Genomic DNA, 25,101 nt, shown 5'->3' with positions numbered 1-25,101 from the left:
AGTGCTCTGCCACCCTCAAAGTAAAGAAGTTCCTCCTCATGTTTAGATGGAACTTCCTGTGACCAAGTTCGTGCCCGTCACCTCTTGTCCTGCCACTGGGCACCACTGAAAACAGACTGGCCCCATCCTCCTGGCACCCACCCCTTAAGTATTTCTAAGCGTTAATAAGATCCCCCCCTCAGTCTTCTCTTCTCCACACTAAAAAGACCCAAGTCCCTCAGCCTTTCCTTGTAAGAAAGATGTTCCAGTCCCCTAATCATCTTTGTAGCCCTTTGCTGTACCCTCTCCAGCAGCTCCCTGTCCTTCTTGAACCGGGGCGCCCAGAACTGGACACAGTACTCCAGATGCGGCCTCACCAGGGCAGAGTAGAGGGGGAGGGTAACCTCCATCGACCTGCTAGCCACACTCTTCTTGATGCACCCCAGGATGCCATTGGCCTTCTTGGCCACAAGGGCACATTGCTGCCTCATGGTCATCCTGTTGTCCACCAGGATTCCCCAGGTCCCTTTCCACAGAGCTGCTCTCCAGCAGGTCAGCCCCTCACCTGTACTCATGCATGGGGTTAATTCCACCCAGGTGCGGTACCCTACACCTGCCTTTGTTGAATTTCATAAGGTTCCTCTCTGCACAACTCTCCAGCCTGTCCAGGTCATGCCAAATGGCAGCGCAGCCTTTCGGTGCGTCCGCCACTCATCCCAGTTTTGTGCCATCAGCAAACTTGCTGAGGGCACACTCTATCCCTTCATCCAGGTCATTGATGAATATATTGAACAGGACTGGACCCAGTACTGACCCCTGGGGAACACCACTTGTTACAGACCTCCAACTAGACGCTGTGCCACTAATCACAACCCTCTGAGCAATATCTATTAGCCAGTTTTCAATCCACCCCACTGTCCGTTCATCCAACCCACACTTCCTAAGCTTGCCTATGAGGATGATGTGGGAGACAGTGCCGAAAGGCTTGCTGAAGTCAAGGTAGACAACATCTACTGCCCTCCCGTCATCTATCCATCCAGTCATGCCGTCGTACAAGGCTGTCAGATAGGTCAGACATGACTTCCCCTTGGTGAATCCATGTTGCCTGTTTCCACCTATATGCCTAAAGTGATTTCATGTCAGTAATGCAACTCTTAAATCTGGGCCTTGGACAATCCAAAGTCAAGCCCCTTATTTACTAGAAATACTCTTGCAGTTACAAAAGCTATTCTAATACTAATGCTGAAAGCAAAAATCCTAGAAGCTTCGTTTGTTCCATTGTGTTGAAGATTTTTCTTCAGTATGAGACTTTCAGGCTCACTACACTTTTGTTCAAGTTTAGATGACTGCTTATGTAAAGAGGGGATACATACTACTATTGGTCTCATCCAATCCTTAAGCAGATAAGGGGAATACAGATTTTTGAAGAACAGAAATAAGATGCTCTCAGAACGTTGGACTCTGCTCCTTTCTTCATTGCTTTTGATGCAACACAGAATATCCAGTCTATTTCTCTGAAAAGTGATTAAATGCCAGATTTAGTACAGTTCTGCATGCCAGATGCCATCTGTATTATGCTGCAGTTATAAGTGCATTTATACTCACCTCTTGACGCTTAATATCCAAGCCCAGGAGACTTACAAAGCAAGTGACTTGAAGAATAAAGTCTATGAGCACAGCCATTCCAGCAAAAAGGGAGAATGTGCGAACCGCTGGCATCGTAGACAGTGTCCCTGAAGGAAGCGACCCAATTTAAACAAGAAAGCTCCCTTCTCTTAGAAACGCATGAGCATTTTCTAGACAGATATCCAATTTAAGTGTTAGCAGGACGAAGAGCCTTTCTCTTCAGCGTAAGGAAAACATCTGACCTGAGCCTGGCTACGACTATTGTCTTTGACCTATTTGATATCATTAAGGCTGTGCAAAGTAGTGACTAGCTTTAAGACATTTCTCAATTCCAAAGTTATAGTCTTGTGCAGTCTGCATAAGAGGGTAGTTAGGGAGTGCTGTCAAGCAGGACCTTGTTTCAATATTAAGCCACTCAATGCAAGCTGAACCAATGGCAAATTACACTCCAAGTAAACAAGTGCATTATGAAAGAAAGCTAATTTATACTTGAAGGATAGCAACATAAGATACACCTCTAACACATACTGTAAGAGTGAACCTCAAACATAATCTGTCATAGGGGCATTTTTCCAAGCAGTGGCAAGATGACTGAATGTAACGTAGGAGCTAGTACACCCTCATATTTAATGTATTACTAAGGTCAAATCTAGACTTGTCAGTCACTACAAATTAGCAAAAAGCTCTAGCCTTTCATGCTGAAGAGCTTGACAGATTCAGAATTACATCTTTTTAACTGTGCCAACCTCAAAGTACTACAATGCCTATCCTCAGCAGAGGTCAAGTTAAACTTGATTATAGCAATGAACAACTAAGCTAAACTTCCTCTACAAATTCTTGCTTTGTTTTTATATTTTAGTTTTGCATTTATTCTTGCAAGATGCAGGTATGATAAGGCCCTTATCTTCAAATATTAAAGAAGTCTTACCAAGAAAGAATGCCACAGTCTCCGAAAAAGATGAGAGAAACATACTGGGTGCCACATCTCCCAAGACTCTGCCAACCTGTTTATCCAGAGTTTCACCCTGAAGGCGCTCATCTCTCTGTTTTAAGGCAATAATTCATGATAATTAGGAATCATGCACTTTAGAAAGTGCTTTTATATGGTTTAAAAAAACCCAAAAAACTTTCAAACATCCGAACCTTTTGTAGTTTTTGCTGCATTAACATGAGTTAGATAAAAAAGCAGAGATTCTCTAATACAAAAGCAGCATGACCATGCCCTGTTGCCTTGCTTCAAACCTAACTTAAAATACAGTAATAAGTTCAGTACTTCAGCCAAAACCACACACTTGCCAGAGGCAGTGCCACTTTAAGTGGTCCCTGGTCTGAAGCATGTAGTTTAGTCCATGATTACTGCTCACAATACACTAAAATTACAAGTGATCAAAATAGTAATCAATTTCTACAACTACCAGAGGAGAATGTTAAAAATATTATGCATTTGTACATCATTAGTATGTGGATCAGAAACTATGTTAAGTGAGCTTGATATCAGCCAGCAGTAAGAAAAAGCAGATGTTTTAATTTTTTTTGTGGGGGAGAAGTGTACATACAATCTTGTCTCTCTTCAAGACCACTAGATATCCTGTGAGAGTCCAGAGCTGCTCAGACTGGGTTGAGCACTGGAATGCAGAAGACTCTCTGCTCCAAGTTAACAGCCTTCAAAGATAACAGGCACATTTAGAAGAGTCTGTATGAAGGAATACATACCTGAAGTGTCTGGACTATAATGAAAATGTTGTCCACCCCAATAGCCAGCACCAAGAAGGGAATTACTTCTATCACAATCAGTGTCAGTGGGATTCCAAAGTAGCTGAAAATGCCTACAGAACATGCCACCGAGCTCAGTACAATCAGGATGCCTGCAATGCCCAGGGAGATCTTTGAATCCACCTAAAAAAGTTGTAACGACTGTCAACCAAACCAGAATCATCACACAGGACAGATTATAGCAAAGGTAAAAACGGTATTCTTACATTTAGTGTAATTAGTAGAAAGCTTACTTTTCTGGTTCTTTTGAAGATCCAGATATTTAAAAAAATCAAAAAACTTGAAGCTACAAGCCTTAAAGCTTAAGTTAACTGCACATCTCAAGTGAAAAATAGACTTAGTTGAGGCTATGAAGCACACAAATTGTCAAGTATGACAAGGACAATCCTCCCCCTAGTTCCTGTGCAAGGAAGACTCAAATGTTTTAAGACAAGATTGAATATGAGAAGTCTGCAAAAATATTCCAGTCACTTAAAGCTAAGAAAAGCTAGTCAGCAAGCTGTAGCTTCAGTGTTTATAGCAATGAGAACTATACACATACCAGCAGTCTTCTACAGCTCTGGATATGTCCCAAAGCTATGGAGATGTACACAAACATTACAATATAGCTTATCAACACAGTGCCAATATCACTCTTGCTTTCACGATTAATTTCATCTTCAATACTCCGTTCCGCAGAAAATGATATAGTTAAGTTTGGATTATTGTAGTTCTTCAAAAAGTTAATAAACCTGAAAGAAAAAAAATGTCAGTCACACTTTAAATAAAACATCTTGTATTAGAAATACTTGGAAGTCAGCTGAAGGCAAACTTAAATCATCTGTGTGGTACAAGAGTGCACTGTGGCCAGACAGTACTTTGAGGAACATTCCTCATTTTTAGAAGAGGGGTGCTGACTACACATCCCTAGAACTCTACTCCAAGCACTAGAAATACACTATGCTGAAATACCTTCCATGGTCTCTCCAGAGTTTGAGGACAACCAGGTATCTTGCATAAGCATAAACTATTTCAAAGCATAAGTGCAGTTTTCCTCAAAGCTAGACAAAAAGTACACACATGAAATATGACTGCAGCTTGCTTACAGTACTTGAACTATTTATTAGCCCTGATTTCAGTTCCCCTAACTGGAGAGGTGCTTGTGACACAGGTAGACACTAGTTATACTTGTATGTAGTCTTAGACTTTTTAGTACTGTAGTTTTTATCCAAACCATTAGCCAGAGTAGTTGGCCTGTGTAAGCCAACATCAGCTGTTCAAGATGGTGAAGGGGATGAAAGCTTTAGATCCTTATCTGGAAGACTTTTGTAAAAATTACAGTTTAAGAATTACAGGATCAAGCTGGACCTTTCCACTGGTGGTAACAGTCCAGTAGATTGGACAGTCTACCTGTGTAATTCTAGCAAAATTGAAATATATAAAATCCTTTCTAAAGTTACTTATCAGCAAGTACTACTGGACTAGATGGTCACTAACAAGACTAGAACTTATCTCCTCAAAGCAAGTGAGGTATGTCAGATAAATTGAAAGTCTTAAGACCAGTATAGTCTGTCCTTAACAGGTTTTGCTGCTTCTCAAAACATTCTTGTATTATACAGAGAAACTGTCAGTACAGTACAGGTGTTTTTCATGTATCTACATTTAAAGGTTGCTTTAAGTAACACATGTATTTCAGAATACAGGAAGCCTACTTACTCTTTTTCCCATGCCAAGGCTTTCATTAGCTTTCTTGAATCATTGTAGTAGTTGTTGACAGGAAAAGTAATAACAAGAGCTGTAGCATTATTATAGTTATCACCTATAGAATAGGAAAGAGTTGTCAGGCGTTACAAAATGGAGCTTACTTTCCTGTATAGGCACGTACAATTAAGTTTAAAATTAGTATTATCCAAAGCAATCCCATCCTCACAACTCCATTAAATGCAATCTGCTTAACAACATTGAGCCCTCGAAACCACTACTGAAATAAGAAAAGATATTACTGAAATAAGAATGGAAGTTGATAAGCACTCCAGATTGTATTCAAAAGTAATCATTCATCACTTACCATGCTCATGGCACCTCAATGTTAAATTGTTGCATGGTTAGACAACAGGCTACTATATAACCAGTGCTTTTGACTTCCATGTAGTGAGATAAGAGGATGTGGTTTCTTAAACATGGTGCCTCTTGCATACCTGGGTTTTACTCAAAGCAAGTACAAAAATCTACAGTTTAATCAAGTGCTTGCCTTCAAAGGCTGTTTTAGTACATTTGTGTTTGAAATATCTATCAAGTTACATTTAATTGGATAAATTGCTTCAACAAAATTTGGCTTCAGAATAACTATGAAAGGGTTTCCTTTGTGAACATCTTAATCCATTCTTAACTGCTTTGTCAGATCAGTGACAGAACTTAATTCTAACTCAAAAGCAAAATATATGCGTATGCCAGCATGTCAACTTGAGATACTTCACATCTTTATCTAGTTTCAAAAAACTAAAGACCCTTTACCAGGCCCGAAGTAGACTGGACACCTGCATACCTGTCAACAAGACAAGTATGTTCCAGTAATAGACTACTCTGCAGGCAGAGTGCTTGCATTTGGCACTTCAATCTCAGCACTGATCCGACTGAAAAGTTATTTAAAATACCCTTACTTACTGAAAGCTTAACAAAACTCCAGTTTCTCTGGAGTGCATATAAACGCGTGTTGAATGAGAATGCACCTTTAGTGCCAAAGGCAGCACACAAGCATGTACTTTCAAGACTTAAACTGCAATACTGTTTTGCCACCTACCATCATATCCTCCCAACACCAGCCATGGAAATATAGGTCCACCAAATGTTCCTAAGCAGGGATCGTGAAACAAGCTTGTGTCATTCAGTGATGCTGGAGCCCTAGAGCAATCACCAGCAATAATTGTTAGCTTCTGCTTGACAATTAAGGCACAACACCACAGGATCAAAAAAGTAAGAAGCTGTTGTGTTATAGCTGACTATCAAGAGAGAAACAAGATAAGACTGCTAGTGATACATTGCCCTTGTGCTATGTTTGCTTTGAATTTAAATACAGTTTTAAAGGTGTCTTCCTTATAGCTTCAAAGACAAGGAGTGGCTTCTACTCAACTGAACTATAAACTGAAGCAAAAGCTTAGAAACTGTCTTCTGTATCAGAATTCTACTTCTCAGAAGTGTCTGAAACATGGTTAAGGTAAAAACAGAGTCAGTGCCTGCACCAATTCAAGCTTAACCTGAAACCTCATTAAAATGCAGCTCCTGCTGAAGTACTAAGACAAAGAAACAGAGGCAGTCTGTACTAATTTGCAGTTCCACATAGTATTGAGAGTTTAGAAAGGGGTAAGAAAAGGTTCAAGGGGGCAGCAAGAACTAGCTAGTTTTGTTCGCCAGCAAGACAAAGACCTAGTTGGCCTACAGTTAGAAAAACACATAATCATACTGCTTACCGAACACAGTATAAAAAGTGAGTGTGGTAGTCAGCATAGACAAAGAACTCATCCCCAGTAGTGTGATCTAGTACAGAATGACTGTTCTGAAAGTAGTTGAGTACACTCAGTATAGTGCAGTTGTTGTTGTATGGAGCAAGAGGAGCCAGGCAAATGTCTTTCAGCATTACAGTCTCATTGTCAAAAGAAGCAGTTATGTTGACAATAGCATCCTGCAAATCCAGCACCTTGAAAAAAGAAAAAAACCAAACCATAGTTTAAGAGCAGCACAAGAAAGCATTTCCCTTACAAGACAGGACTTGAGTGCATGCTACATTCCTGTAAGTTTCCAAAGGCAGTGGCACACATCAACAGAAGTACATGACTAAATCTCATTACTTCTGCGTTCACACTAAGAATACTTACTAGGACTTAGCTTGCAAGTCTCTACCTTTAACAGAAGAGGTCAAAAGACAAGGTTTTCAGCAAAAAGCTTTTATAGTAAGACTAGAATTTTTAATATGAATATCTAGTGATTGTTTTGATAGATGCATGGCAGTACAGATGGAAGCCAACTCCATATGGTTATACCTGTCAGGTATGTTTAGGTCTTTGCTCTTGGGAAGTCCCAATTACCTGATGGAGAATCTCTTTGCTAAGTGGAGGCCCAAAAGGTACATCTGCTCCTGATGGGTAAGGTGAATAGGTGTCTGGATGACTGTTTGGTGCTTGAATAATAAGTTGTTCAGTACGAAAGAAAGGCCCAAAGTGCATGTCAAAGTACTCCTTCTCCTTGTGAGCTTGGCTGCTTGGGGCTGACCAGAGATCTACAGGGTTTGTAGTTGCTTTAACATATACGAAGCCGGAGCAGCACATTGCAATGAAGACCACAGAGAAGAGGATAACAGGACGTGGATTTCTGACACAGAAAGCCCCCCATGATGTGAATGTCATCCTTAGGCCATTCTCAAACCTTTCACCAAGCCTCTCACCACAAGTGACTTTCCCTGTAAGAGCAAGAAGTAAACAGTAAGTGTTTGAGAAGTCAGTTTAGCAGCATTTTTTTTTTTTGAAGTTCACTCAGAAAGATGAAATTTTATTCTAGCTCTGTTTGTAGTAAGCACCAGAAGCTATGTCTACACTGACAGTCAGACCCAGGGACCAATCCTTGGTTGAGGTCAAGGGGGCAGAAACCAGCTTGTACCTAGCATTGCCCCTTCTAATGCAAAATTATCTTTGATAGCAGTAGGCACAGCAAATAAAGGCAGGAAGCAGCTGAAAGATACATAAGCATTAAAATGAGCTACCTCAGCTGCTACACAAATTAAACTACAGTTCTTTCAAGGCATGCTTTGAATGGATACATAGCTGGGTCAGAACATGATTAAATTGATTTTAGCATCATGTTGCCCCCTTCACCCCCAGCTACCAAGCACTCCAGAACTTCCTATTAGCCTAGCTAGACCCATAAACTGCGCAACCAGGGGTCTTTCAGCATCCAGCAAAATAGGGTTAAGTGCTACTCTAAAAGAGAGATACTGGCCAAAAACTGAAATAAAGCCCTGTAAGAATGGATTATATGGCCTCACAAAGCTAGAATTCCAGAGCCCGTCCACAGGAAGGGGATGCACTTAAGCTGAGTTTCTATTAAATTTATTACTCTTATTCAAGACATACCATTGTCACGATGGGAATTCACAGAAAAGGCTATATTGCTGTCAATTGGTGTGTACTCTGAGACAAAGTGCCGCCTCCTGCAAGACAAAAAGTTATGTTACCCTGCTCCCCCAAAAAGGCGTCTTTTGGGGTTTGTACAGTAAGAAGAGAGTCCAATGCTAGTAATAAATTTGATATTTGGCTCCTCCAGAACCTATAGGCACTATGTTCCCCCTACACCCATCCACTCAAGAACAGCAATCTCCAGCTTCACGATCCTTTGAAACAACTTATAGCCATGTTGGCTCTCTTAATAAACTTTTCCAGCTTGGATCAAGCACACGTTCTTTACCCATATTTAGAAGATCAGTAGGATTAACAGCACAGAGACTCTCTTTAAATTGATCATAATTTAGAGTGATAGCATTTGCAAGAGATTTCTACATTAGAAATATTTTACTTCATTAGTCAAACTGCTTAAGTTACACCCATTTAGCCTGAAGAAAGGGGGAAGTTAAGAAAAAGGAAAGTAAGGTACTTTCTTCCTGTCCTGAAGACAAGCAAGTTATAGCACAGAACACTTATAATAGACCTATATTGCCTATACTCATTCCTGATACCCAGAGCAAGAGATAAGTTCAATAGTCTTCTCATGGTAATCTAATCAGACCTCCAATTATGGCAGGATGTTTTGGGCTATGAACCAGACATCTCAAACACCCTTACCATTTCATGCAGTTTACTACGCATATTGCCCATAGTTTACTACACATGTTGCCCAATAAGTAAGGCTGCTGAACATGTCTTAAGTTTGTTGTACCCACTATCCTTTTCCACACAGATTTAATTCTTATTATACAGCAATTTCAGATTCCTGGTCATAATTGAACAATATTAAAGTTGCACTGAAAAGTACCACATTTAAGAATATTACATAGTGGAAGCCTCTGGAAAATGCTATTAAGAAATATTAATAGGTTTCCACTGCTCCAGATTGCTAGCACACCCACACCAAAGCATTTACAGCTACAGTTACTTGTGCATTTTACTAGCGAGTATTGCATGGCACAGAGAAGCTAGCTTGCTGCCCCTTACTTTACAAAATACTATACTTACTGGAAGCTCAGCTTCTGTTTATTTATTTTCAGAACAGGAGACTAAGGAAAAGTATTCATGACTTAATTTGCAATAGGGCAGTGATTGTTTTGTTACAAGTATTAGTCTGCAGGAAAACTATGTTATGCTTGCGTGTTGCTGCCAATACTAGATCTTGCTCTCTCCCACTGATCCTGAATGGAGTCCTATAATCCCATTACCTTTAAGTCAAACTTTTAGTGATTCTTTCCCCCTCAGTCACATCTCCTAACAAAGTATGGTGTGTTGCATGCGCAACAAAATTTCTAACAACAGCCAGAACAAATAGAGGCTTTAATGAAACACTGCATGTGGTAAAAAGGCCTCTCCATCACATGAATTTTCCAATTACAACTTAAGGAACAAGTGATTTGAGGAAGGACAGGAACAGGATTGCATTTTTACTTAGTCATATGGGTTCTCCAAGGTGTTAGTTTATTAGCATACTGACCTAGTCTTAAGCATTGTAAAAACCCACAGCTTCCAGAGAAGTTTGACGTTTGAGTATGAAGGTGGTTCACCACTTCTGGAAGGTAGTGCTCTGGTATCTTAATGCATACCATCCAAGAACAGACAGAGTTAAATTGGGACTTTACTCTTTACCACAAAGGCTTAATGTCAATCAGATGAAGCAGAAATATGCAACTCCACAGACTCTTGCACTCTTTAAGTTCTTGCTTGTGTAAGTTGTAGATTTGTGTATTTGATCCTGTAGCTAGGGATGCTACGAGAGTTGTGCATCAACTAAATCAACTCTCGCACTCACTTTCCACCACATGGTTTTAGATGTTAGAACACTCCCTGTAAGTATAAGCATCTGCCACAGAACATGACTTTTGTCTGGGTGAAGAAGTAGAGACATAAGCATTCTGTCTGTCCTGGGCAAGGGAAGTTTTCAGGGAAAAGGTAAATGACTTACAGAGCTGAGCATTTTGAATGCTTTACCTGTAACACCAGACTCCAAAAACTAGTGCAAAAAATACGAGTAGAAATCCCATGTAGGAGATCCACATGATGACATACACAGCATCCAAACCAAACAGAAGCCAAGGAGCAGGCAGTGGAGGGGGCTGAGGTTTTGGACCACAAACAATTGAACAGTCCTGACAGCTGCATGGTCCTGTTGAATCATCCACAGACTCATTACAGCCTTTGGTAGCATTGTTCATAGGATTCATTCCACGGACAGGAACATCTATGACAAATCACAAGTTGCAGAGCCAGTTCACTACCAGGTAAAAATTCAGACCTTCACAACACAAGCTTCCCAGTTAAATGAGTTAACCCTTTACATGAAACCCCCTAGCCTCTATATAGAGTAGCTTTTCTTGGTCTGACAGCTGAAGAAGCCACTGCCTTTTCCATAACAGGTACCAACTATTTACAGTTGTCTGCTAACTAAATGACTGGTCCTGTTTTAGAACACTTCAGTCTGTAAAACTAATATGCACATACTTCTATCATCCCAGCAATGATTTGTCATCCCCCCCATCTGTTCAGACTGTGAAATGTGTAACAATTTCCTTACAAAGAAACCCTAAAGGATCAAGGTACTGCCCTAGTTTCCCAAGGAATACAAGCTATCCAGTTGCTTAAGCTTAGCCCATCCCTTAATGAGTTTTAGAGACCTATACAGCAAGAAGCTGCATACAAAGCAAGTGCAAAGTATGACTTCAAGCAGAAATCAAAAAAGATAATCAGTTTATCCTACATTGCTTCGAAAGCCTCTGACTGCAGACTTTCATTGCTGGCCAGCTGTTTAACAAATCCCTATACTAGCTATAGCACACAGCCTTTGACAGAAGCTTCAAAGGCAAGGACTATTCAGTTTCTTACCTGAAAAGATAGGAATAATGCTGAAAGGAGTTTGTCCATTGTCTTTACTAAACATGTACTCAATCCAGTTGGTCGCATTGCAGTCCTTGACATCCTTCCCACACAGCAGCCCCAGTGCTTTAACATTACTTGATGGAGCCTCCACATCTTTGCAGGCATTATACATTGCTAGGAAGAGTGCATGAAGACAGAAGAGTCATTAAACCAATGTTATTATTTCAGTGAGCATTCCAAGTATTTCCAATAATTAGACTCACCAAGTTCAAAGAACATGCTTATAGCTTTCAGTATCTTAAGATGTTTCCTCTTGAAATAATGCTGTCAGTTGTATTTACAGTATTCAAGGTGGCAATGCTTTGTTACAGCTATCTTACTCTGAGTAGGCCACCTGAATCTGTATTACAGTAGAACCTACTTTACTGTTTGCGAAGGAACAGTACTTAATATAAAGTTCCTTTCAGGGAAAGTTATGACAATTAAAGGTACTTTTGACCTGTAGGCCATATATGACTTTCAAATGTCTCATAACTTGATTCAAGGTTACTGCACAAAGTGTACAAAAGACTGAATTAATGCTTCAGGCTCGCTCTAAAACCAAAATACAACCCAAATTTGTTTGTTCTTCAAAAAAATCTTTGGATTTGACAAAGGACTAGAACAGTCTGAAGTGGACTGAGTGCTTCTTCAAGAACCATTGTAGTGCACTATGTACAAACTTTACTATCATACTTGCCAGACAGTTTCAATGTCAGGTAGGCTTTGGATATTCAGTATTTGGCAACAGCTTTGTTTTTCTTAAGTTACAAGTCATCAGGGTTAATAGCTATTAACCATTTGTATAGATGTCCAGTCTCAGATGAGTCTTCAGAAACACTGTTATTAACAGTGTCAGTGTAATGTCTCCAGATCAGGCAGAAGTTAGTATTCCAGCATTTTCAAGGGGAACCTACTGGTACCTATTTGATGCCTCAGACTTCAAAAGACAGTCACAAAGATGTTTCCCCCTCCCAATTCTTCCTGAGAAAGCATTAGTCTTGTTACCTTGACAAAAACCTAGGTGAATTAACACACTGTTTACTCACCATTTGCAAAGTGTTCTCCAATGAAGTACTGCAGCTCTGTAATGCTACTTTTGTTCTCTTTTAAAATTGGATCATAATAAGGTATGGTGCTTGTAACATTCAAAAAGTCAGACTGATTTGGACTGCAAGTCAGTTCACAGAAGAGGTTTATCAAGTTGTAAAAACATGATGGACATCTGGGTAGGAAAGTCAATGAACAGCAATCAGATTAAGAGGTAAAGATACAAGGCATATCTGATTTGACCTACACAGCAAGTATAAACATTCTGCTCAGAGTGACAGAACAAAATACATAAATTCTACAAGTTTTTAATTAGCAATACAATATTAGTTGATACTTAAAATTGCTTAATACTCATCAGTACTATCAACATCATTCACTAGCAAAATTGCCTACCTCAAATAGCAGCTACAAGCAGAATTTGACTAGAATCTGAAGGAAAACTTAACTGCTTCTAGCAGGAAGACTTCTGTTAGAACAAGACGACTGAACAGTACCTTATGTTACCCTCTTCTGAAGGCTTCATTACAAATATAGTAGCTTGAGACAAGCTAAGGTAATGTTTATTCTACCAACTAACTCCATTCAGCCTGTAAGTAGTCATTTCATGAAATTAAAGCCTCCCGATATGGATGAGGAAGTCTCTCCAAGAGCTTGCTCCAATAAGCCTTTAAATGAAATTACCACCTTTTCTACAGTCTACATGAACAGAAGAGTCTTAATGTCCTTTCTTGTTAAGTTACAAAGCTCTAGTTGCTTTGCCATTCATTAGCATACCTGGAGAGAAACTGTAGAGGCAGCTGCAAGTTGTTTTTCAAAGTCTGAAGCTGATGAACATCACAGCAAGTGCTAACATTGCCGAAGAATAAACCTGGACAGAGTTCCTTAAATACAAACAGTATTGAGATCAGGGGGAAGGAAGGAAGGAAAAGTAGGTTTAAGACTTCAGAACTCATTATGGTTACGGGTTCTGCTTCAGCATATTTCAAAAGACAGTAGCTGTTGCTTGGGAGATGCATAGAAAAAAAATATCAGTCTAGCCAATGAGATTCTTTAGAGAATAGGGAGAAGAATCACTTCTTTTATTCAAGGCACCACTTCCTTTTAAAAAAGCTCCTTCAGATGATCTTTAGTCACCAGGGTCTATATATAGAATGATAATGGTATTTGAGAGTCTATTAGTAATAGGACAACACATGTTTATCCAAGTTGAAAGTATTCCTGCAGCTTATCCTCTAGCGTATCTTCCGGACAGTATCAAATTCTAAAGTCTTAGAAGGCAAGCCACTTACCACAAAATCATTGATTACCTGGAAGAGCTATTTCATGTTCAGTTTACAGAAGAGACAAATGCATTCAAAACAAGTATAACCAATAGTAACATACAAGAACTGTACATTAAGTCTCCAGAAACAGTACAAAACAGTAGTTAGCTCACCTACATATTTAAGTCACTCCTGCCACCAGCCAAACCATTGTTTCACTCTCTAGCTATAGAACCATAGAATCATTTAGGTTGGAAAAGACCTTTACACAGAATCACACAGAATCACTAAGGTTGGAAAAGACCTGTAAGATCATCAAGTCCAACAATTACAAAAAACCCACAACACAAGAAAAAAACCACAAGAACCACCCACACCACACACGACCATGCCCATCAAGCCACATCCCACAATGCCATATCTACACGCTCCTTGAATACCTCCAGGGAGGGTGACTCCACCACCTCCCTGGGCAGCCTGTTCCAATGCTTCACCACTCTCTCAGTAAAGAACTTTTTCCTAATATCCAGTCTGTATCTCCCCTGGCACAACTTGAGGCCATTTCCTCTTGTCCTGTCACTCGTCACTTGGGAGAAGAGACCAGCACCCACCTCTCTGCAACCTCCTTTCAGGTAGTTGTAGAGAGCGATAAGGTCTCCCCTCAGCCTCCTCTTCTCCAGGCTGAACAACCTCAGTTCTCTCAACTGCTCCTCATAAGACTTGTGCTCCAGACCCCTCACCAGCTTCGTTGCCCTTCTCTGGACACACTCCAGCAACAAAATGTCCTTCTTGTAGTGAGGGGCCCAAACCTGAACACAGTATTTGAGGTGCGGCCTCACCAGTGCCGAGTACAGGGGCACGATCACCTCCCTACTCCTGCTGGCCACACTATTTCTGATACAGGCCAGGATGCCGTTGGCCTTCTTGGCCACCTGGGCACACTGCTGGCTCATCTTCAGCCGGCTGTCAATCAACACACCCAGGTCCTTTTCTGCGGGGCAGCTTTCCAGCCACTTGTCCCCCAGCCTGTAGCGTTGCATGAGGTTGTTGTGACCCAAGTGCAGGACCCGGCACTTGGCCTTGTTGAACCTCATACAATTGGCCTCGGCCCATCGATCCAGCCTGTCCAGATCCCTCTGCAGAGCCTTCCTACCCTCAAGCAGATCAACACACCTGCCCAACTTGGTGTCTGCAAACTTACTGAGGGTGTAATTCATGCTTTAAAGCTTTGAACTATCATCTGCCAGAAGGCAAGTCTGGCAATATCATCCTATACTGTGCATCAAATCCATAAACTCTATTATAACTTTCGTTTTGTTCACTTTGACAACTGAAGTACAGATAAGGAAATATGGTCTCACGCTAGGCACAGCTAAGGAGACTGAACTTTGTCTAAGTTTGCTCCATTTGTATGGGTGTCAGTTACTGCTTTCCTATTTAAGGAAGAGATCAGGAATGATCATTTGATGGAAAATATAGTTTAGTTATCTCCTTTAGAGATCAGACAGGCAAAACTGTGGTATGTATCATAGTCTGGAATAGTCCTAAAAAACCCCAGTCTGACTAAAGTGTGCTCAAACCAGTGAGGAAAACATGCAGGAAAGTGAATGAATCCTGTATTTAAGGTTATGTTTGTGAAAGCCTAATTACATGTGTTGAAGACGTCTCCTATCGGAAGAGAAACTGAGGTATATTACCTTCACACAGTTGGGGCTACAAGCCATACCTGAGAAATCAGAGGTAATCTGTTCACTTTCTCATTTAGTTAAGATGAGAAAGCTAAGGGTCATAGTGCAAGTCCAACAGAACCCAATAGAGAACTCTGAAGTATAGGAGAATTATTTTTTTGCAGCAGACCTCCAAAAGAAGCTCACCTGCATTAAATCATAGCCATCCTCTGGTAGTGCTATTGGTGGTCCATCATAGGCACAGTTGTATCTCTTGTCTCCAGAAGCAGCTCCACACTCCCCATACCAGACACACACTTGTGGAAGTACCTAATCAACATGAGATAACTGATTAACTGCAAGGAATAGTTGCCAAATTCCTCAGCTACTGTAGAGCTTATGTGCTACCATTCCAAAAGTCATTTACAATCCAGATTAGATAACTTCCTGGTAATTTAAACATCAGCATATACTACATAAAACACCCATTAACAAAAGCATGTGTTTTTGTCACTGTGCACATAACTGATCTCCAAGCTCAGCTCCCCACCCTTCCTTGCCCAGTCTAGAAACAGGAACAGCACTGTCTATAGTTAAGACCATGTATAAGAGTTACTTAAAAACTTAAATTAATACTTGAAAAGCACCTCCAAATAAGGTGATGTAGAAAATAACTTGTTCATGCAAGACAATATACATGATTAGCAGGTTAAACTGTCACTTCAGAGCACATGAGTCAATGTACATGGAGAAATGTATTACTTATATGCAATACTTCAGTTCCTCCTGCCACCTTTTAAGCCTTCTTGCAAACTCAGTCACTCACAGTGACAGATTGAGGAAGTAGCAGCATAAAAAGGATTCTGAAGCAGAACTTCACAGCTCTGCACTTGCCACAGAATGCCACATATTGTCACATTCTCAAAGGATGCTCTCCATCACCACTTTCAAGCCTAAGCATGCAACATTTAATGGGCTTACAGTGCTAAGTACAAAGAAAAAAGCTTCAAGTCTCATTTTAAAGTCTCATTTTTTATGAAAAATTCAGAAATCAATCCTTTATTACGTGCCTAAAATAAAGAAAGGAAATTGAAAAAGGACAATGGCACCTTGCAAGCCTTATATTTTTTTCAGTGGTACTGACACTGAGACATCTGAAATGCTAAACCAAAATATTTGTTCTGAAAATTAATGCAATAACAAGTTATTTACAGCAAAAGCTTTACAACAGATCCAAGGTTTTCTTTCCTATGCACCTGGACTGCAAGTGGAAAGCAGACTGCACAAACATTTACTACACTTCTGCCAGCTCTGATAAGAAGTTTGCATGGTACAGTTTGAGAGACAACTGACCTATTTTTATCTCCTGAACAACCTTGACCTAGCATTTGTAGAAACACCATATGCTTACACTGCAAGGGCAGACTGCTGTGCTTTGTGCTTGATCATGAATAATATTGTTTACTGACCAGAGAGGCCCCTGGAAAGGCTGTATCCATAATACCCAAGAGCTACCCAGAATTACAGTGCCTTTGCATTTTTGTGCTGAACAACACTGACAGTTCTTCAAAAAGTACAATAGTAATTGTTTTTGATTTTTTTTTTTAGTCAGGGACAATAACCATCACCAATTTACCTGACCCTGTTTGAATTGTTTTCCCTTTATCTTAACCTAGGCAACATGGCCCAATTCAAAGTTACTCACTATAAGCCAGGTCCAAAAGTCAGTTTAAGTACCACTCATACAGATCAATATTTCATTTGCCTACTCTACCATTTCTTCTAGCTGAACCTGTAACCAGCTGCTAAGTATCACCATATTCTTAGGTACGAGTTGGAAAGCACCCCTTAAGATAGCACTTTTAAACACTGAATGTTTAACAGCATGTTCATGCATCAAATTAATCTAAGAAGTCAATGCTGCTTTGATGCAAATTTAGAAGTCACTATCTTCACCTCTGCTTCTTCACACCTGTATACCCTGGTTTTAATAGCAAACAATCTACTAGTGGGGAAAGAAGATGATTTAGTGTTTGTATGTACCCGCATCAGAAGTGAATTAATCATGTCTTGAAGAAGCAGCACAGATTCATTGCTATTCTTGCAAAAGGGCAAAGAATTTTGAGCTGCTTACTACTGCCCATGAGAACAGAATTTGGTATTTCTTCAATATCAGGCTGGCTTCCATGTTTAGTCTACAATGGTTTGTAATCATAGTTTCCATGAACACTTTTTAAAAAAACCACTCTGTGCTTCATTAAGTCTTGTTATCTAACACTTCTTAATTTTAAAAACCCACAAAATTATCAACCTACTCTTTTCAGAAAGACTTAGCTTCTTCCACAGTGGAAAGTGTGGTAAAACTGGTAATGCAGCTACCAGTTACAAAACACTTACCAGAGCACTTCCTACATAGAAGAAAAGAACTATCAGTCAGCCTGATGTGGTAGCTGAAACTTACTTTAAGTTTTTCTAAAAATGTTATCTGTATTTCAGGGTAACACTTCCTTGGTTATAACTACACAGATACAAAATAAAATACAAGCTGTATTATGTCCATACTTTACCTGCAAGGCTTTTTGCCATTGTTTTCAGGACAGAACATAAAGCAACTTACTTGCATATGAGACTTGGTCATGCACCAAAAAGTATTCAGCTAAACACACAAGAAAATAAAGCAAGATGAGGTGTTTCAGCCTCGTGTTAGTTTACACTTGTAACTTGATTAAAGATTTTATAACCATATTACTGAAGTTCCACATCAATAAAACCTACAATGAAAAAACCAACATGTTTATCACTCAAACTTTCAGCCTGTTTAGAAAAGCTGAACAGATCAGTTACTTTTAACTACTAGAAGAGCACTTAGACCTAGAACTGCAAGTTTGAACACTCTAATTCAGTATTAACACTAAGAACTCAATTTCAGAGACAATCTAAGATTAGATATTTATGCCATGACCTAGCAGGATCTCACTAATAAAAGTCTGAATTTGTTCCCTGAACCAGTAAGCTTTGGTGATCCTTGATTTACAGTGGCTGAACCAAGTCAATAAGCCTAAAAAACACCAAATCATTCGAAGTCAGCAGCCTAAAGTCACCAACATAGCTCTCAGACATTAACAAGTTAATAGCACGCTCATCACTGAGTCAGCCACAAAATATGGGAGAGGGCTGGTCTCCTAGGATTCAGATAATATTCAGGGATACTACAAGTAACTAAGTAACTACCCATTACCACTGATAAGATATAGCTGGAAGCTCTCACCCCAAAAACCCTCTAGTAAAAGCTAGAGTAAGTTACAGAATAAGACAAGTACTTTGCTCTTTCCATTCTTTCAGAAAAACATTCCTACACTGGTAGGAATAGATAGGGATGAGTAAGTGTGGTTGTAAATAAGTCTAGTTAACAAAGCTACTGCTTGCAGACTCAGACTTTCAAGTCACTTGAGATTTGGGTGAACAATCATCTTTCTTAAATGGGTGAAAGCCCTCCTAGCACCAAAATTAACAGAGAAATGCTGTATTGAACACAACTGCCTTCTAAACACAGCAAGATACTCCCTAAGACTAACACAGGGTTGGGTGGGGTTTTTTGGGGGTTTTGTTTATTTGCTTTTTTTAAAGATCACATTACTAAGTGCTCCGTATTTTAAAATGGAACTTTCCTAAGTACTTTACAAAGCAATAGCAATATAACCTTAGCTTAAGGCTGTTCCCTGCTGCCCCCAGCACTGCCTAGAAACCACCTGGCAGTACACTAACAGTAGCCTTCAGTACATCCCCAGAGTTCAGAAAAGTGTATTCCTACTTCCGGTAGACGTATTCTGTTTGAAGAGAAATTTCACTCCAGGTCAGAGCTCCAGGAGCCCTAATAAAGAACTTGCACACAAGCAAGTATGAGCATTTCACGACTATTAACATTCTACAAAGGTTCTGTTACAGCTTTCTGGTTCCCAGGCATTATCATTTGTTTGTAATAAAACTAGTGTTCCAACAGATCATAAACACATTTACTCCAGTCCAAGTTTCTTCAACTGCATGTTGAAACAAATCAATAATCTTCAATGCTTCCAGCAACATTAGCCATCACCAACAATGAATATGTAGCTGTTAAGCAGACAAAGAACAATGATGATGTTGTATACAGAAACAGCAACTATTTGTAGTCTTGCAAATACCAGATGACAAGTGAACATTGTTTGGCTCTCCAAATTAAGATTACTAATGTATGGATAAGGCAACAGCATCAGATACAGCTGTTTCCCCTTCCTCCATTAGGATGATACAGCTGTGATCTTGGAGGGCAAGAAGAAAGATTCCAGGAAACAGCATACTCTCCCCCCCCTCCCCCTGACTCCCTTAATATCTAGTCCACACCACACTTAATAGCTGATAGTGCCCACTAGGTTGAGAAATTGAGTTCTAGGGAAACACAATACCACACTACCCTTAATAAATGACAAAACTGGTTTATGGAAACAGGTGACCAGGTCAAGTTTGCAGATCTGCCTCAGAAGTTGCACATTATCTCACGGCCCTCCCTATGAGAGGAGGAGGTCCATGGACCAAAGGAAACTTTACAGGTTTTAATTCTTACTCTTATTTTGTCTCCTTCAGTAACTTGTTCAGAGACAGCCAATTCAGAGACAAGCTTAGTCTGCCAAGCTCTTCTTGTTCCTTTGCTCACAGGTAAGGGACTGTTCCCTTTCAGACAGAAAAATTATTAGCTAATCCTGGTCAGGCAAAGCAAGCCCAGGTTCTGGGGTTATCCAAGCACACTTGACATGTCACAGGAAAGTCAAGGTCAAGTAGGAAGAGAAAGTTGCAATAATGGCAGTAGTTCAGCATCTGTGGAAACAAGCTGGTGTTAACTGACAATGATTTACTGGGAAAATACACACTTACTGCACGCATGATCAGACAGCACAGGGCCCCTAACTAGCAGCTGTCTGCAACTAAGGCTATCTGCACCAAAATACCTCCAATGGTCTGCAGGGGAATAGTAATAATACTGCACAACACTTAGATTGTTTTGTCTACTGCCCAGCAAAGTACTATTCAGTTCTACCAGTCATTCCCTTCAGTCATCTCTCCCCTTCTAAGAAGGCTTCCTCACTTTCCATCCAGAAAGACTATGAACAAGTAACTCCTGATTTTCCAGGAAGTAACTTCAGTAAAGTGTTACTGTCTTGTTCTGAAGCTACATTGCCATCCCTGCCAAGCAAGTTGCTCCACACAGGCATTTCAGACCTTTGTGCCCAAGGTCAGGTAACATGGCACTGCAGGCCACTTGGCAAGTTTGAGACAGAGCAGCACTGCCATTAACATCTTCGCATAGAAGTTCAGAAACTCAAATACATCCTACAGCTTGGGATCCCAGTTGCTGATAGGAAACCTGTGTCTAACCTTGCTTAGCCACTAATTTAACAGCCTGTGTTTTAGTATAATTATACAAGGATCAACTGAAACAGCTGCCATTAAGCACACAAGATGACATCCGGTACATTAGGATGTTCTTAAGAGAACAAGAACAGTTTCAAGACTTCATCCTCCTGTAAGTTCACATTCAGAAACAGGACTAAAGGAGCCAAGATTTTCCATGTGGTTCTTTGATGGTATTAATGGGTAGTTAACTACCAACTAGTAACAGGTTAGCTGACACAAGTCTTGTACCATGCACTGTTCAGAGTGAAAGATACATCCTATACAGGCTGAACGCTTCCAGTTCATTGTGAAAGTGTACATAATGGAAGGATTGCAAACTGAAATGCCACTCTAGTCCACTGACTTCTTTAAAAAGAAGAAACATGACATATGGCACTTCGGTTTACACACACCACAACCAAAAGCATGAAAACATTACATTACCAGTAGACTTGAGGGAGAGAACAGGTTCACCTTCGCAATACTTCTCTTCTGCCAGCATCTAACACTATATAGGCTCAGTCTAACTGAAGGACCGGTTTCTTTTTGAAAGACATCAAGGTCCACTTTGTGGAGTGTTAGGCTGTAAATAAGAGTTAATGGCAAAGAAATTTTCAATTTTGCCTTCTTACATTACAAAACTGAAACCTGCATGGTTAAAGTAATTTTGCAATGTTTACTTCTTATGGACCACAAAGCCACATCCTCTACAATGATCCCCTAAATCTTAGTGGAACTTGTTTCAAGCTCCTCTAGCTCATTATCCTGTCATCTAAAGGAAAGCACCTTGTCACTTCCTTACCAGCCTAGGACACACCTCATTGCTACAAGATGGTATCTCCCTCCAAAAACATTACATAAAGGAGTGTTGGTAAGGTGTGAAGTCCATTACCTACCCACCTGGAGATCACAAGTCATTACTAAACAATCAGCTTCTCCAGTGGTAATAGAAGAATGAATTCCCAGTTTTCTGTTCAAGCTCTTTAAAGGTTGTTTGAAGAAGATACAAGAACAGGAGAACCTCAGCACACACACAGGATAACAAACTTTTGAGTTTAAAAAGAATTAAGCATAAAACTTGACTTAGAAAGTATGTTTCCAAATTAGTTAGAGAAGAGAAAAAAAAACAAACACACCCCACTAAGGCTTACAAGACACTCCTTGTTTCTCCAGAGGAATGTGGAGTATCTCACTCCTATCTTGGACTACAGCATAAACAAAACATGACTGAGAACAGAGCAGTGAAGGTTTTACACTATTTTTTCTTAAAGTATCAGGAAGTGCAAATTATTCTAGTCATTAATTCTAATGCAACACATAGTCTTAACATTGGCACACCAATAAATAGCAGATCTTACTACACACAGCCTATTACTTCCAGGAAGCTGTCACCTAGCATAAGAAACACTCCAAGCAAGCCGACCCAGCCACTGAGGACATCTGCAAGCCTCTGCACGAGCATGTGACTGCATGGCTACTCACATGCATAGGGCATTGCATAACGAGGGCACACCACAGGAACGCGGCATGCCAGCAGCTGTTGCTGCATCCAATAGCAGGGGACTAGGACTGGGCAGAAGTTGAAGTTTGCTAAGCCGGAGCACACCCACTGTCGCGCCGCAGGTGCTCCCAGGCGGGCCTGCTGTGTCGCCGGGCTGTCCCGCCCGGCACCGAGTCGAGGAGTGAGGGAAAGTGGAGGGAGAGCCCCACCGGCGACAAGCAGGGGACACCCCGGAACCACACTTCAGCTTCCCACCGCCCCGAGCCCAGCGGCCTAACCCACACCAGGCGGCTGACGAGACAGCCGCCTCCCTCAGCCAGCTTCCCCGCCGGGGAGACCCCCGCCTTCAGGCTGCGCGGGGAACCACCCCGGCTCCCCGCAGCCCTGAAGCAACACCCGGGGGCACCCCGCTCCCCACGGCGGGCACCCGCCGCTCCCTCCCCTCCCGACGGTGCGAAGCGGCTCGGCCTCCCCCGGCGGGGGGGACTCACCCGCACGGGCGACAGAAGCAGAAGGAAGAGGAGGACGAGCAGGCCGAGGCCGCCCCGCCCGGGGCTGCCTTGCGGGCTCCCCATGGCGGTGCAGGCAGGAGCGCGGGGGGCCAGCAGGGCTCTCGGCCGCAGCACCGAGAGGCGGTGAATAGGAAGCGGGAGGAGGAGGAAGAAGAGGGCGGGCGGACAGCCAGCCGCGCCCGCGCAGGTCCGGAAGGGCCGCTGTCGCCAGGCCGGGCGGTGCTGCCGGCCCCGCCGCCGGCCCCTTCGAGGAGCGGCGCGGGGGGGCCGCGCCCGCGCGCCGCCTCCAACCGCCGCCGGCGCTCCGCCCCCCGGGCACCTCCTCCCCCCGGCGGCGGGGCGGAGCCGCGCCTCACGCCACGGCCGGGCCGCGCCTCAGCGGCGGTGGTGGCGGTGGCGGTGGCGGTGGTGGCGGTGGCGGCGGCGGCGGTGGCCGGGCTCGTCTGCGGCCGTGCGGTGGGAAGCTCGGCCCGGTGTCAGAGCGAAGCTGTGTCTCTCCGGAAGGGCAGATCCCGCCGAGGCTGCGGCAGCAGCCGGCCAGCGGCTTTGTATGGACGCGGAAGTCTTAATCACGTAGTTTATACATGTTGAAGTCGCTTTGAAAATCCTGGCTTCGAGAAAAGCGTCTTAATTTTGCTTTACAGTTAGTAATCCATGATTTCCAAGCATTAGTCTGACAATCCCGTGCACTGTTACCGTGCAGCTGCAGCAAATACAACTCGCGAGCAAGGCAGGCCAGGCTGCCCGGGAGAAAAACGCTTTCCCCGGCGTCCGCGGCCGGAGGATTCGGCGGGCGGAGCTGCCGTCGCTGCTCCCGCCGGGCTGAGAGCAGGCGGCCTGACCGACGTGGCCATCGGCAGTTCTGGGAGTGCTGATAGTGCTCGGCCGCTCTGTTGGGGATCTGTTTGTTGGGGATCTGTTCGGGATCACTTTGGGATCTGGCTGGGAGGAGGCACACTAAAAGCGGGGTGCGCCGCATTCCCATGCGGTCCCTCTGCGACTTCCCCGCCACTTGACTGCCTTCGCGGCCGGGGAGCACACATTGCGCTGCTGGAATAAAACGTGTAATTTAGCTGATATTGCCATCTGCTGACAAAAATGCAGACTAGTCTTGGTGTCACAGCTTCACGGGCTAACACGTTGGCCGGCAACCTCTGGACGGTCACATAGTCCAACTTTCTGCTGAAAGCAGAATCCAGTTAGATCAGGCAGCTCGGAATCGTCTGGTTGTGTTTTGAATAGCTTCAGAGATGGAGATTTCACGGCCTCTTTAGACAGACACTTTCACTCTTTGACCACACTTACAGTAATTTTTTTTTTCTGTATCTAAAGAGGTTTTCCCATGTTCCAGCTTGGGTCTGTTGCCTCTTGTGCTGTCCCTGTGCCTGCCTGAGAAGAGTGTGACTCCTCCTTCTCCGCATCCTCCCATTTAGTAGCTGCGGAGAGCAGTAAGGTGTCCCCAGAGCCAGCTTTCTGCTTCGGGCTGAGCAAACACAGCTCACGTGCTCCAGCAGCCCCAGCCATCGTGGTGGCGGTAAACAGGGCTTGCTCCAGCATGTCAGTGTCTTTTTTTTGTTCTGGGGAGTCCAAACCTGGACAGAGTACTCCAGAGGTGCTCTTACAAGTCCCAAAGAGAGAGGAATAACCCCAAGCCCTGAGCTACTGGCTACCCCCTTGCTGATACAGCCCGCTGACTCATGTTCAGCATCTTGCCCAGCCCAACCACCCTGTTCTTTTCCGCAAAAGTGCTTTCCATCCAGTCGCTGCTCAGCTTGTACTTTCCCATGGGATTATTCCATCCCAGCTGCAGGCAGGACTTGGCATTTGGCAAGTGCTAAGCAAAGTTAGAGTAGCTAAAGTTAGATTGTGTTTTAATTTTGATGTCATAAATAAAACATTTATTCAGCACTATGCAGTGCTACCTTAAAAGCAGGGGACCAAGTTGCCACGTTTTCTAGGCGTTCCGCATAAGCAGAGGTGCGGTGGGCAGAGCTTGCATAGCTACAAGTTAAAAAAATGCAAGAACATTGTTTCAGTGCTTGTGAAAAAGGTGAAGGATAGCAAAACTGACTAAACAGAAATGGCATGTTCTGAATTGAATTCTGAATGAATTACATAAAGAAGAAGTGATTTAAGAATCATAGGCGAGAGAGAACCAATTTATGTTACAAAATAAGCAAAAGGGAATCTATTGCAGCGGCAACTTCCACCATAAAC

The 25,101-nt window shown here is 42.2% G+C and overlaps 1 protein-coding gene across 1 annotated transcript in view; it reads right to left on the bottom strand.

Annotated features, from left to right (window-relative positions):
* The window catches only part of NPC1 (NPC intracellular cholesterol transporter 1), a 30,440-nt gene extending 7,493 nt beyond the window's left edge, over positions 1-22,947 (bottom strand). Inside the window, exons 1-16 of the mRNA XM_059815870.1 lie at positions 22,864-22,947; positions 15,652-15,774; positions 13,290-13,396; positions 12,512-12,687; positions 11,430-11,597; positions 10,539-10,788; positions 8,481-8,557; positions 7,440-7,810; positions 6,825-7,051; positions 6,158-6,258; positions 5,074-5,176; positions 3,920-4,109; positions 3,319-3,501; positions 2,534-2,648; positions 1,585-1,712; positions 1,353-1,493 (exon numbers count right to left, since the gene is read on the bottom strand). Coding sequence (XP_059671853.1) covers positions 1,353-1,493; positions 1,585-1,712; positions 2,534-2,648; positions 3,319-3,501; positions 3,920-4,109; positions 5,074-5,176; positions 6,158-6,258; positions 6,825-7,051; positions 7,440-7,810; positions 8,481-8,557; positions 10,539-10,788; positions 11,430-11,597; positions 12,512-12,687; positions 13,290-13,396; positions 15,652-15,774; positions 22,864-22,947 — 2,544 coding nt within the window. The remainder of the gene's footprint in view (positions 1-1,352; positions 1,494-1,584; positions 1,713-2,533; positions 2,649-3,318; positions 3,502-3,919; positions 4,110-5,073; positions 5,177-6,157; positions 6,259-6,824; positions 7,052-7,439; positions 7,811-8,480; positions 8,558-10,538; positions 10,789-11,429; positions 11,598-12,511; positions 12,688-13,289; positions 13,397-15,651; positions 15,775-22,863) is intronic.
* Positions 22,948-25,101: the final 2,154 nt, after the last annotated feature.

The sequence above is a fragment of the Gavia stellata genome, chromosome 3, assembly GCF_030936135.1.
Source record: "Gavia stellata isolate bGavSte3 chromosome 3, bGavSte3.hap2, whole genome shotgun sequence".
NCBI lineage: Eukaryota > Metazoa > Chordata > Aves > Gaviiformes > Gaviidae > Gavia > Gavia stellata.
The sequence above is the reverse complement of the archived record's forward strand: the minus strand, read 5'-3'. Positions and strand labels throughout refer to the sequence as shown.